The 15,367-nt window shown below is 33.6% G+C and overlaps 1 protein-coding gene across 1 annotated transcript in view; it reads right to left on the reverse strand.

The window, feature by feature from the left end:
* The window catches only part of RTTN (rotatin), an 88,423-nt gene that overhangs the window by 16,789 nt on the left and 56,267 nt on the right, over positions 1-15,367 (reverse strand). Inside the window, exons 34-40 of the mRNA XM_030498351.1 lie at positions 14,370-14,452; positions 7,921-8,032; positions 6,957-7,155; positions 5,871-5,961; positions 4,703-4,856; positions 4,404-4,541; positions 3,212-3,423 (exon numbers count right to left, since the gene is read on the reverse strand). Of these exons, the coding sequence (XP_030354211.1) occupies positions 3,212-3,423; positions 4,404-4,541; positions 4,703-4,856; positions 5,871-5,961; positions 6,957-7,155; positions 7,921-8,032; positions 14,370-14,452 (989 nt within the window). The remainder of the gene's footprint in view (positions 1-3,211; positions 3,424-4,403; positions 4,542-4,702; positions 4,857-5,870; positions 5,962-6,956; positions 7,156-7,920; positions 8,033-14,369; positions 14,453-15,367) is intronic.

Genomic DNA, 15,367 nt, shown 5'->3' on the forward strand with positions numbered 1-15,367 from the left:
AATATAACCTCTGTGCTTTCAAAGAAATATTTATTTGGAGTCATATAACAAGAAATCTGGAAAGGGATTTTTTACAAGGGCATGTAGTGACAGGACAGGGGAAAAGCTTCAAGCAGAAAAAAGGTATATTTAGATTAGATGTTAAGGAAAAATTCTTCACTATGAGGATGGTGAGACACTGGTACAGGTTGCCCAGAGAAGCTGTGGCTGCCCCATCCCTGGAAGTGTTCAAGGCCGGGTTGGGCGGGGCTTTGAGCAACCTGGTCTAGTGGTAGGTGTCTCTACCTCTGGTGAGGGGGTTGGAATCAGACGACCTTTAAGGTCCTTTCCAACTGAAACCATTCTATGATTCTATGAAAAAAACCAAAATGATGACTTCCTTCAATCCTGCATAATCTAAAATGTAGATTAAAAGTATCAAAATTCCATTTTTTCTTAAAGCATGCTCCTTTATGCTTTTTTCCTTTACTCTTCAATCAAGAACTGTAGTTTTTAATTAAGAAGAAAAGTCAATCATAGGGAACATTTAAATCATTAATAATTCACAACTACTAGTTGAATGCAAAAAAATTTCTGTAAATTTATCATTCCTTTTGCCAGCAGATTCTATAGTTTTAAACGACTAGTATTAAAGTATTAAAATGTGAATGGACACTTTTAACACTTTTTTGAAATTATGATGTATAATAAATTTAAGATGTCCCATAAATCCACAGCAGACATAGCTATGTTAGTCTGCACCTTCTGTAAGTTAGTTGAAGGGGCGATCACAGACTTTCTAAAACATTATATATTTTATATCTAGAAAATAAAAGCTAGGGCCTAAATTTGAGACATTATGTATGGATTATGGTTTCCTTATTACTTTTACTTCTGATATTGAAAATATGTATACAAGGGTTAAAGTTGACATACACAAAAGCACCAAAACCTTTTGTCAGCATGTGCATTTACTAAAGTGTTTATATGCAATAATGCATACTAATTTCGGACCTGGTCACACCTACAGACAAGGTCCCAAGTTAGCATTTGCCATTGCATATCAAGTACTCTGCAGATTTTATGTAGTTAGGATGATTAATAGAGACAACTGTTTGAAAATTCTCTCTCACTGCCTTTTCTATGTTAGCCAGCTATATGCTTAAGTGCTTCTCTTGAAGGAAGGTTATATTTAAATTTTTCAGTTGTTATGTGGTTTGATATTTTTTTGTGTGATGTTTTGTGTGTGTTTGGCTTTTTTTAACAGCCAACTTTACATCCTATGGGCTCCTCTTTCAGCTGCCTCTGAATGATCACTGGAGGGGAAGGAGGGAAGAAGTAAATAAATATATACACTCTCCTCTAAAAATTGAAGCTGTTTTTTTCCTAATTCTGCTATTCTTTTGAGGGCATCATAGCAGCTATACCCCTTTAATGCATTATAAATCCCCAGGTAGCATAAGTTATCTTTTGAGCTATTTTATGAACAAAATGCAATGACTATCTACAGCTCTGTACAGTTAAAGAGCAAGTTAAAAAGCTGCTATCTCTTACAATACCATGTCACAGTGTCTGATGTACTTGAGGCTGGGCTGCAGTTACTTCTTCATTGTGTAGACTTTTTCTGCTGTCACCATAAGAATCATCACTTTTTGCTAGCAAAGACTGGTAATCAGTTATGTATACTTGTATGAAAGTAAGGGAATGTGACATACTTCCATGTAATTGCATTTCTTGTGCCAGAGCCAAGGAGTTCAGTTTTAGGCACATACAGGAACATTAAATACAAAAACGTAATAGGATATTTATCAAATTATGGGATTTCAATAAAGTATCCCTACTTTGCTAAGAATCTCTGAAAAATCACGTCCTTACAGGAAATCTCTATGCACTCAAATTATCTGCAATTAGTTGCCCAAGGAATTCTAGTTTTAGTGGCCTATATAGCGACAGTAAGAAATATCCTCTCATGAAGTTTCTCCTCTCTAAAAGACACCAGGTTCTCAGTGGACAGAAACTATGCCCAAATAAATGCTGTAGAAACACAGTGGTGTAAGACTGCAGCAGAGGAACAGAGGTTGTGTGACAGATACCAGCTAGATCAAGGCAAGTCCTGGTAGGAATAAGGTTAGTCTACAAGAATTCGGCAACCATAGGAAGAGAGGAGATTAAGTGATACTATGAGCATTATTTTGGTCACACAATCCAATACACATGTTGAAAAACTAATGTTTTACATAGCAAAACAGTACTAAATATGATTCTCACAGAAAAAATAATTACGAGACACTGACTCCAGAACATGAGAAATCATAAACTATGTTATATGAAATGTGCATCTTTTAGACAAACACAGTCATGAACCACTATGACTGTTGCAGTGACAAAATGCACATAATTTAAAGAAGGACAGCGAGTACAAAAAGGAACCAATTTGCGAGGAAAAATAAATCCGACACAAATTTCAGATATTACTTTTCTTGTTACTAAGTAATGGAAGATATTTTATCAGTCTGTACATAAGTGAAGGATGTAAATATAAAGGAGGTAAAAAGAATCAGTTGGGACAGTATATAAAAGTATAAATAAGACTTTATGATAAGATTACACTAAGCAAGACAGAACCTTAAGAATAAGTATCTAGGAAAAAAGCATCTTGTCACCAAAATATATATTTTGTCAGGCAACAAAGTTCCTAAAAAAAATTAGTGAAAATACATTACCTGGCCAATTTAAAACTAGCCTGGAAAATACATTAATATATGCTCCTTACATGCAACAACACTGATCTTACACTATCAGGGAATGAACTGATGATTCATTTTGGTTCACAATTTTTATGAAGGCAGCTGTTATAAAAAACCATGCTGTAATTTACAGTGAGGATAACTACATGTCAAACCTTAAAAATCTCATTACATGTTTGGAAAAGCAGAAAAATAAAAGTGTATGTATTTAGCCAAATATATTCTATGTGTTATATCTCCTCTATGTAATATTACCATGCTGCTGCAGCACAATTGCCTTGCAAGGCACTTCCTAGAAGTTGCTGCTTTGCATTTGTTCCAGCTTATTACCTGAATTTCAAAAATGAGTGTGATAGATGTCTCAAATTAAAGAAGTCTTGGTTCATAACTGGAAACGATTTTTGATTAGGTAACTACATTCCTTTTTAATAAAATACAAAAATGTAAAAATACATCCTGCAATCACATCGTCAAATTCTAAATACCTGAATAATTAATGCAGTAAGTTGAGTTACTGATGCCTGGCATCCTTCAATGTGATCCAGAAGAAAGCTAATAGTTGGATTCTGACATGTATTCTCTTTATCTTGGAGCTGTCGTCTTCCTTCTTCATTCAAAAGGACAGAGAGGAACTGTAAACTAGTCATACATAATGCAGGATATGTGGTTGACAGATGAATACAATCACAAATGTTATCTGAAAGGTTAAACAGAAAAAGAAAATAATTTTAATATTTCATTCTGAATAAAGCTTAAGTGCTTTGGAATTCAGAAAGACTTATCAAAAGAAAGCATGTAAGCCAAGAAGCACTTATATCTGTTCACTGCACAAGGAACTGACAAATTCTATGCATTTGACAAGTCTTTAAAAATCTAAGAAAGAAAAATTTGGGGTTTATAACATTTGAATGAACTAATTCGTCTGCATTGATTTGACTATAAAACAAGAATAAAAAAAACCCCAATTTCGATTTGCTAAATCACTCATTTGTTCAACAATTTTCCGAACTCTTTTCACTTTATTCAACAGCTTACATTACAATGCCAACAGTACCCATCAGCTGCTTTGTGTGCAATTGGATTTGGATTCACCAGATCACTTAACATGCAACTGCCTGAAATCACAAGCTTGAATGGAGTATGCTCATAATTCAGTACTGAAACATGTCAGAGAATCTTGGTGACCTAGAGCCCTGACTAGGCAAGTAACTAATGAAGAAACAATTAAAAAAAACAAAAAACCAAAGAAACCACAAACCAAAAAAACCCCCAACAACTCCCTTTATAATAAACTTAAAAAAAAAAAACCCCAAACAAATAAACAAACAAAAAAACCCCAACATAACATATAAGGAAAAAAAATGAAGTGCTAATGGATTATTTCAGGCTTTACTCACAGGTGCCATATTTGGTTAAGATTTACAATTAGAATCACTAACCCATATATGCAAACAGAACTTGTGAACTTATCTGACAGTTCAAAGGTTAGCCTGATGAGATCAGAAAGAGTTGTAAAAATCCAGTTAAGGGAAAAAGCTAGTCAAGCTCTGGACACATCTGGTTTTCATTTTGCATATGCCATTGCTGATTACTTAATAGTATCTAAACATGAATGCCCCTCTTTTCTGTTTATTTTATTAGTTGCTAGGTTAAAACCCATCCAGGAATAGTCATTACCAATTATTGCTGTACAATGATTTGCAAGGGCTGCTGTCACAGATGGAAAAGATATTTGGCCACTCTTCCACAATAATGTAGTTAGAAGGTTGAAAAAGTCTACCCATGTTTCATGAAGTACAGATGTTAACTCCATATCTGCAAAGATAATGGGGGGGGGAAAAAAGTATCAAACCATTCACATGTGTGCACAAACCCGGACAGCTAAGCTTGACAACAACTACCAATGTAAATGAAGGTGGTATGTAAATAAAGACCTGACTCTGGCTGGCTGCACTGGGAACAAAGTGCTTCATTACCTAATCCATCTTTGGAGCGAATGGCGAGAATTGTAAAGGTATTTCCCAAGAAAGGTTTCAACACTTCATCCTGGATTACAAGCTGAGAGTCCACTAATAAACATGATTTCAGAAGCCTGGACACAGATGACAAGTATTGAAGTAGTAATAACACCTGTTAAATATTTTTAAAAACATATGAAATAAAGCCACATAGTTGAACCTTCCACTTTTTTTTTAATTTAAATACATCGCCTCTACTGACTCCTAACGTTTTGAATAAATATATATGACTTATAAGAAATAATAGGATATTAATTAAAATTGTTCCCCTAATTTTTATTGTAGAAGATGAAACAGAATCCCTAGTCTGGAAACACATGTGTGAAATCAATTTTCTAGTGATGAAGAATAAATTTCCTTGAGAAAAAGTCGCAACTCGTTATATGTACAGCATCATATTCTCTGGAAGCTCACAAAGAAAAACTTAAAAATGGTCTTTAATATTGACAAATACATGTATTTCCTAAAAACAAACTCAATTTGAAGCTTTAGGAAAAAAAATATTCCTTTTATATTTATTTATTCTCCCAAGATTTCTGCAGAAACACATTTTCTTAACAACCTGTGTATCTTTCTTCAAAGTAAATCTGAATCCAGAGCAGCAGAAGCTTTAAAATAGTGCTGAGCCATGAACATAGTATGTTCTATATGTTATATATAGAGAGTTAAATTTGATACAAAATTAGTTCCATTGGCAGTAACCCTATATGCTTTGCATACATCAAAATTAGTTGAGAACTATGTGTCTGCAGGACTGGAGGCAAAGCAAAGCTGCCTGTTTTGTTGAAGCAAATAAATATGAAATGTGTCAGTAACTATCTGGCTCATATTTTAATACTGTTCAAAGAAATTCTATTGTATGATTTCTGCAACCACTAAACTCAATTTGTATTTTTCAAACACTGGTTTTCAGTTTGACGGTTCTATGTGTAGTTCTAACACAAAAATTAATTGTTCTTGTTAAATGAAACATGGTTTATTTTCTCTTAAACCTTGTCAAAAACACAGATTCACATGAAGGTAGCCTATAGCAGTGTGTCTGGACCATGATAATGAATATAGATTACTCAAACATAATTATTTTCATAATTAAAAAAAAGTAGAAAGTAACAAACAGTTCTCTAACCTGAGCTTTTACATATTCTATATGGCAAGGATGACCCAATGGAGCTTTCAGTTCCAAGATACATCTCTCAACCAGATTAGCACTTACAAGACTAAAATAAAATAAAGTCGGTTAGAAATATACTTCAATAATTAAACACTCTACTAATTTAACATTTCATAGAAGAGAACATTTTAAATCAACAGTAAAAAAAAATCTTAAACACTTTTTTAAAATAGTGGGGTTTAGCAGTAAGTCTATTCAATGGCAACTGTAGTAGCTGTGAGTTGTTTCAAAATAGACTAACAGATTCCAATGGCTGTTACTGCACCGTTAGGTTGGGGGGGGTGAGGGGGTGGGTATATGTTTGTTTAATTGTTGAGGGTTTTTTTCACTAATTGCAGTATGAAGTGCAAGTACAAAAGCTCTTGAAAACCTTAAGAAAAACTGAACCAATTTTCATGCTTCACTTCAGAACTTCCAAACACTTTGTACAGATGAAAGAATTTGTTACTATGCAAATGGAAACATGAAATACAATCTGTAGACTATTTTAAAGTGGTTCCTTCTTTAAAAAAAGAAACAAAACACTAAGGACTATCATCCAATACTTTCCCAAATATGGCAAGCATTCTTTACTCTTCTTTTAGCGAGATAGACAGACCTCAAAATACTGCATACAATTTAAAGAAAAAAATCATAGAAAGAACTGAAAAGAACTGCAATTCTGAATACCTATAGTAAATGACTATATCATTTACTGTTCTACTAAAGAAAAAAAAAAAAAAAATTATCCCTCCAAAAAGGATGACTAAATGGCTATCTAGACAAAAACCTAAAACATTACCAGAGGAATACAGAAGTGCTACAGAAGACAGACACCACAAATGGAATCTCCAATATGACTACCTTTTCTGTGACAAAAAGAAGTAATACAGATTCTTTTTTGTTGATTGTACTTTTTTAAGTCATTTTTGGACACTTCAGAAGCAAGAAGTGATCGGTATAATAATTTTGATAAGAAACACTGGTAGATCTTATTTCAAACTTTTCATGCCTACTGCTAAACCTTGTTTCTGGTTCAGCAGTTATTTACTGATTTCATACCTGCTGAGATCTGCTAGCAAATGCGCCTGTTGAAGAGCAATTCCAGTATCTTCTGAATCAACAACCAGCAGGTTGTGCAGAAGGCTGCAAACAGCTGACAAAAGAGCAGGTGTGACTACAGCCCACTGTTTAGAAAGGGCAGCAGACATGGGAGAATCATGTTGACTTGGAGATTCTGTTGTAGTTGTATCGCTTTGACCTAGAATGTATTTAATAATAAAACAAAACAAAACAAAGAAAGAAAGAAGAAAAAAAAGAAAAACACAACAGATTTATTAGAGCAGTTACATAAAACAAATTGCATTTTATTTTTCATAAAACATCCAATTTCCCTTTACATTTAAACGGTGTATTCTGAAAAAGATAAACAAAATAAACCCAACAGAAAATAAAAAAGAAATCAGATACAGGGAAAGTGTTATTTAAAATAGCCCTGAAATAAAATGTTCTTTCTACAAGGCACTAATAATTGTTAAAGATAAATGGTAAATTTGGAAAGATATATATTTTCACTTCTTTTCTCCACAGAAAAGTGTTTTATATTTGTACACAGATGTCTCTACATGCATTATTTTACTTTTTTTTTACATTACATACATTTTTATCTATCTACATATACAGAGAATTATATATACATATCTGTATGTCTGCATATATGTACAGGATAGCTTTACCAAAATTGATCGTTTTGAAAAGGTGACTGGATGTCAGAAATAGAACTTAAGTGTTGAGTGACATTTCAAGCAGTATCAACCATTTTTTACCTATTTTTGTTAAATATATTTTACCCTTACTTCATTTTAAAGGCAGTGTTTCATGTTTGTCTTCTAAAATAACCACTAGGAGCATCAATGGTCATTGTTCCAGCAACACACAAGCTCCATATGCATGTACAAATACTGGAATATGGGCAGGCTAATACATCGTATTCATCATTAGGTACCAAACCCAAAGTTTGACTTACCTTGTGCCATAAGCCGATCAACTACAGTTTCAGGAATAAAACTGACTGAATTTGTTGGAACTGCTGCCTGAAGCTCAGTAGCAGTCCCGAGTGTTGGTGACACAGACAGAATCTAGAAAGCCATAAAAAGGAAATTAGTCGATTCCAGCTTTTACAGAGCAGACTTCTATTTATATTTTGCTTGGGGTGCAGGGGGAATCACGACATGACAGGACGCAGTAAAATCAAAACACAATGTAAAAATTACTGTTCAGAACTAATCTGATTACATTTTGTTCCTTATATGTGTGTATATGTATATACACATTCTATAAACGTCTAGTAACTGAAACTATTGAAAGATGTTTCAGGCTGTTCATATTTCACATTTCAGTCAAAAACTGATCAATGGTCATGTTACTGAAAATTCCTCCTCTTCATCCCCCTTTCATCCATATAATTGATTCAATCTACATTTGGATAAAGATAGAAAGGCATTACTGAAGCATTTAAACTCAATTTTTTCATGGACTATTTGCTCTACTGAGAACATCAGCACTTATCCATTTGTAACAGGACATGCTCAGATAAAAATATCACAAGCGCATTAGTCATCAGCCAAAGCTGATATTCCAGAGACTTTCTGACTCTGCGTACTTCTCTTAATCTTAGGCCAACGTGTATTCATTTCATAGTGAAGATATATTTACACAATAGTAAATTCTGCTGTCATACTACCATGCTCCTCCGACCAGTTTTACATTATCTATCATGTTATTAATTTTGCATGCTTTCAAAAGTTCTTAATGCTCTTGCTACTGTGTTTAAAACCATAAGCCGGAGATCAGGAGACCTAGAGTCTTCAGCTTAATAATATGATTTTGTGACACAAGACCTGTGACCTGTTTCAAGAGTATAGGATAAATATCTCCCAAGTCGGGTCACTTTTTCATTTCCATTTTCGGTTTTCTAGCTGGACAATTCACATCACAAAAGTTTTCTTCAAGAATGTAACTATACGGTGTAAAGAATACAGAATTCTGGGGAATCCAGTGAGCTTGAAGGAGGACGGCATTAGACTTTCCCTCACAGCAAACTTCCTAAGGAAGACCAAAATGTTTCAAATGTTTTCTTTTCCAAGTTCTATTAGAAAATCAGTTGGAATTTTTTTTTTTTTTTTTTACCTAAAGGAAAGTCAAAAGTGACTTAATTGACAAAAACTGTGGAAGGAAGGAAATCACAGATTACTCCCTTCCTAGCTATTGTATCCTTGCAGTTAGGTCACTGCTTTCCAGGTTTAGCTTTGATTTACTCAGCAGCATTTTGAGCTACAGGAACAGTCAGCTTAGCCTTTTCTCATCTCCTAGAAGGTTTAACCCCACCTCCCACTCCCTATCACTTTCAAATGTTGTTAGGCTTCTATCAGCACATCTTTACTTGAGACCACAGTGCCTGCATGAGCTAAAGGTTGCCATCTCCGTGTTGTAACTCCCTTCTCTCCCCTATTTTCCCTCGTCTCACATTATTGTCCATCCTACAGTCCTGAATCTTTTTCCTCAAGCATGCTCAGTCGTTCCTTAAAAAAGACAGAAGATTACTGTAACACAGAAAACAAGCTATAGTAAGATGTGGGGTGCATGTCTGAACCCCAGGATTCGCATATAGCTTGGGTCACAGAAACACTAGGACATGCTTGGCTAAATAGTTTTCTTCTTAGTAAAATGCAGTACGAAATTGTACCAATGAACTTAAATTCAAATTCTGGTCAGATTATGCAAATAAAAATCATATTTGCCAATTGAAACAAATTATTTAAAGTTTCATGCTTGCTGATTTAAATAATTATTAAAATCCATGATTTATATTAAACCAATCCACCTTGACACATGACAAATTCTGCACTTATTCAGCAATATACTTCAATTCCAAGCATTCTAATAAGTAACAAAAACCAACTCTTTAAAAAGTACAAACCCAAAATGCAACTTCTAACAGTCCATATGGTTCTTCTGCAATAAGCAAAGCACTAAAAGGAATTTTTACTACACTGAAAGTAATTCTGAATATATTATTATGTATTATATAAGCTTTCATGTATTAGTAAATAGTATCACCTACATTGCACAATTCTTTCCCACCTTCTGCAAATGTCTAAGCACTTTGGGCAAAGAAATAAAAAACAAGTGCTTAGAGATGTTAAAAAAATTCAATAAATGCTTTATCTAGTTAGAATAATATCAGCTTCCTGCACTGACGGAACATTTACTGGTAATTGTTTCACAGTGGGACATGGGTTAAAACCAGAAATTTTCTGCTTTCTTAACAGAAGAGACATAGTAGCACAATGAAGTTGTTTCCACAATGTTCTGCCCTCCAGGAGAGAAAAGATATTACAACTTTTATAAATCCCTTTGATAAGGATGAACTGGGAGTCTGGGACATTGTATCTGGTAATGGATATTTTCTATTGCCACCATATTCTTTCTGGGAGCAATGCAGCATTCTGTGGCTTAACAGTGAAACAACAGACTTCGGAAGGGGGTTCAACTGAGGAATAGAAAGGGTTGTGTGGGGGGGGGAGATGAGGACTGCAGATTAGAACTAATACAAAAATTGTCTGAGTGGAAACACAGGAGAAATGTGAGGGTTTTGCCATTTATCTACCACATATGAATAAAAGGTCTTTTCTTAACCTCTAGTATAAAAGTCCCTCTGGCATTGCTTTAATAGGCTTGCAGTGATTAATTCTATTCAGTTCTATTTTCAAAGGTTTAAATCACTTAACTGTATAGCAGTCTGGTAACCATGGTTCCAGAAAATAACACATTTTTGTAAAATAGCAAGAAGATTTCACAGGAAAGAATGGCTACGACTTAACACTATCCGGGAAATGTCTGTAGATCTTTAACCTGCACCATTTTTAGCCCAAGTTTTTAAATAACTGCTCATTTTGCTAAGCTGTCCAGGGCACAGCACAGCCCTAGTGTATTTATGCATTGTGAAGCAAGTTAGTATATCTATGCTGATTGGTGTTCTCAGTCACACGTAGTAAGCACAAACCAAACACGTTGGTTGCAACGTGGTTTGATTTGTCCTCGGTAATGATAACCTGAGTTAACGTTTAAACTATGAATTCCATAGATTTTTAGCCTCAGAATTGGACATTCTGCAGTATTCACATTCCAGTTTGCAGAAAAATAAATATAAATTTGATAGAAATCTTTAATCCACTGAGATCTTAAAGACACTAAATACAGTGCATAGTTAACAGCTAACAGAGCAGCACTGCTGCTGTCTTTTACATGACCTTGAAACATTGATTTCATCCTCACATTGCTATTCTTTACTCTCCAAAATGGGCAAAAGTGTACTTATGGCCTCTGCAAGACCTCTGACAGACTATTTTATACACTAAATTAAAAAAAGAAAGTTCCCTGTTATTAATGTACCTTTTCTTTAATTTTCTCAATTTTATTTTCTTCAAATTTGCGGATGGAGAAAAAAAGATGAAGCCAAAAAGTAATTTCGATTTTTACTTTCATTTAAGGTCACATGAACACTGTATGAAATCAGCCTTTGATAGCAGATAGCTCAATTAAAGTATTGATTACATGAAAACTGAAAACAGAGGAAAACTAACAGTGTCGTTTTCTTTTTGTCCAAACTGTTTCCAAGTATTAAAAAAAAAAAAAAAACCAACCAAAAACCAAACCCCAAAAAACACGCAGACTTTTCCATAGAAAAAGAATTCACGTAATTCAGTAAAAATACATCACTTTTGCTTCTCCAAATACATTCAGGATATGGCTTACTGAAGAAAAAAGCAGTTTCAGCTTCCTAGACTGACATTCATAAAAGGAATAGATATGGACATACTTAGAACTACTTAAAAAAAAAATAAATAAATAATTAATATCAGAGAAGATCTTCTCACAGAAACAATTCTACTTGGCTTGATAGCTGGTAGCTCTCAATTATTTGTGCATGTCGACCCCAAAAAACCTAACATTTTTCCCTTCAGTAAGACCTGCAGACTCCCTTTCATCTGTGATGGGGAAAGCATGCCATCTAGCGGGCTTGGAATAAGTACATCTTGCTACCATCAGTATATAAAACTTCTACAAACTTTTGGTAATGACTTCATACATGTATTTCTTTTTTTTCATACATCAAAATGGAAAACTTTGGGCCAAACTGTAGGAATACAAAATTTAAATTTATACAGGTATAAATTGTGAATGCCTGACTTAAGGACAATTTTGCGATTTTAAAGGTATTTCCAAACTTTACTAGAAAGACAGTTAATAGTCATTAACAGCCCTCTGAAATACGGTTTGTACTTAGCCTCAGTTCTCTTCTTCCATCTTTCTTCTCCTAATTAATATTGGTATTTGAACATCAGACCTCTGCATCTTACCATCTGTCATGTTGGCAATGGTACTTTATTAAAGAAACTTAGTAAGAACAAGAATTTAGAGCTGCTAAAAAGGTCCATGAAGGACAAATGGAAATTAACTTCTATAAATGACAAGCAAAGTTTTTGTGTGAAACTTCCATATGTATCAGGGGAAGACAGAAAACAAAACAAAACTCACATTTGAATAAAACTCTCTTACATTAACTGTTAGAGCATAATCTTAGCAAATACGAAGCCTCAACATCTGGAAGACTGACACAAATGAGTCTATCTTAGTATTACATTGAGTTTCCCACTTTAAATAATTAGTTGCCCATTTGTTAAATAGAACTGTAGTGCTATGCCTTTACGTTAAACTATGGTGCTACTTTACACATACAAATACAAATTTGGTCTAGTAGATTCAAATTATTTTTTCCCTTTTTCTGCTTAAGCAATTTCATGTAATGAACTCTTCATGAGAACTCAAGCACAATTTTAAGGAGATTAGACACTCAACCCTGATGAATTGCTGAAATTTACATTTCACTCAAGTAACATGAACCAAACAAGATGAAATCCGTTCAACTTTTATTCCTATAAGTGGCACTTAATTTATTCATTACAAAGCAAAGTGGAAACAACTGCTTTTAAACAACCTGAGATTTTTTGTAAATGTTTTTAGAGCACTATTCCTATTAGCATCTACTTCCTGATTTACATGCACTGTCATTTATTTTAGTTTCAAATATTCAAATATTCAGATTTGAATATTTGTGTTTAAAATAACCCCAAGTGTCTTCTGGGGGGTTTGGGCTCTTTAGATAAATGAAAATCAAAATAATTAACACAATTTCTGAAAAAGAGAAATTTTAGCTTAAAACTAGAGTACAACTTTTCCTCAATTACTAAAAACACGCCAGATAGATAACAGTCACAGTACTAGACAGCAATAAATCTACAAAAGAGAATGGTAAGGAAAAGTTATAATTGCAAAATATTTTGAGACAAAACTCCAGTACTGGCTTTTCTATATTTTTTTTGTCACAATCCACAGGAAAACTGAGCATTAAATTTTAGTCAATAAAATAAGATAGCACCCTGTGCTTTATCAGTCTGTCATATAGGCACATCTGTTTAACAGAAAAACTTCTGAGCTATGACATTATGGCTTTCATATTACATTAGATGGTCTTTCACAAATCAAAGATTTTTGAAGAAAAAATTATTAAAATGGATTTCAGTGCAACATGTCAGAGTTTTCTTGGAGTTACGCTGCAGTCTGTGAAAATATATAATTTTTATCACGTAACTAATGAACGTTATAAAAGCTTCCTCCACAGCCTGATCTAATATTGCAAATCTACTCTGGAAGTGGAAGAATGTCTTTCAATTTCTCTTCCTTTGCATCTGCCATCTTGAAAGACAGCATATGTTTATAGCTTTTCATTGCAATAATCGTCCCAGCCAGAAACAAATTTTTCAAGCAGCCACTTGCTTTCTTGTATTTTTCATGTCTATTTTGGGTCTTGCAAACACTTGTGCCAGTGTTATATTCCATAAAAGCAGTTTCAGAATCCAGAGTTTATTGTGACACAGAATATAATTTTAACCTAATATACTTATGTGGTTTGATTGATCCAGTTTTGTACCTGTGTAGTGTAAATATGGGTTCACTCTGGAAGGACAGTTAGGATAAAAGCAGCAGAAGTGACAGCTATAGATGGAGATGACTGCATTTTGTCAATACAGCGAATTACAAAGTAATCTATAGAGAACAGGTCTTGCTGTGAGAAGCTACAGAATTCAGCACTGCCTTATGCATTTCACTAGTCAAGGTAAGCTATTTTATTTATTTTTGCTCAGGTAAATAACCATAAAAGTTTTCTTCAACACATTAAATCTGCTTCAGAGTAAATTTTAATTTAGTTTCAGCTTTTAAATTTTCAGTTTAATTTCAGCCTTTTTTTATGTTTTGTTGGGCTTCTATAGCATTTATAAAAGCGCTAATTTTCTTCAAAGCATTTCACGAACAACTTGAAATATAAAATCAATAGATTGCTCTGCAAGTTACCATAGTTTCAGATGTTGACTGAGAATGTGAAGACTGGCTTTGACTGGATGGAGCCTTCCAAAGATTAAGAGAATCATCAAAATCTGTAGTAAAAAAAAAAAAAAAAAAAAATCAAACAAAAAAGAGGTTTTCTTCTTCATTCCTAAAAGACCTGCAGAGAGCATTACAAGATTTTCAGAGGACTGTTTCAGTGAAACAGAAAAGTAGCAACCACAGTTATATTCTGAGATCTTCAGAATGATGAATTTTCACACATTGTACCACCTATGAATTTTTATTCAGGAAATCCCTTCAATAAACTGGACTTAAATATAATACAATTTTCAGTGCTACAAAATAGTCTGGAAAAATCTACACTTAAGCAGTTGCATAGACTTTAGTAATTTGAAATAGTTCAGATTTAGTTTTATTTAAAATGTAATAGTACTAAAGTATTGAAGATACTGGGGTGTCACAGCACAAACCTAACTAACAGATGTCCTTGTCTTAAAAAAACCCTTCAAATTCACATTTTAAGAGAAGCAGTTTCAAGAGAACCCACAGGGGGGTTGGAACTAGATGATCTTAAGGTCCTTTCCAACCCTAACTATTCTATGATTCTATGATAATGAAGACAGAATTACTTTGTAGATTTGTTTCAGAATAAAAAGAGCCAAAAATAGTACAGACCTGTCAACAGTAGGTTTTGAGGCTTTCATATATTTAGAAAAAAAACAATGAATAAAGCACTAGATTAAACAGATTCTGAATGCAGAACCCACAAAAGTAGAAATCCTATACATATCTTAGCTAATTACTAAACTGAACTAATTTTATTTTTAACTTTAACTTTGTGGATGGGTTTTATTTTTGTACTCCTGAAAAATGTGAGGAAAATTCATTGGGAAAAACACGACAAAAATGGATTTAGCAAAATAAACCAAAGCAAGATCTTCTATTAAGAGATAAGGGACCTATTAAAAAGCAAAAAAAGGTCATTATAGATAAACACCACAATT

This window comes from Strigops habroptila, chromosome 1 (assembly GCF_004027225.2).
Source record: "Strigops habroptila isolate Jane chromosome 1, bStrHab1.2.pri, whole genome shotgun sequence".
NCBI lineage: Eukaryota > Metazoa > Chordata > Aves > Psittaciformes > Psittacidae > Strigops > Strigops habroptila.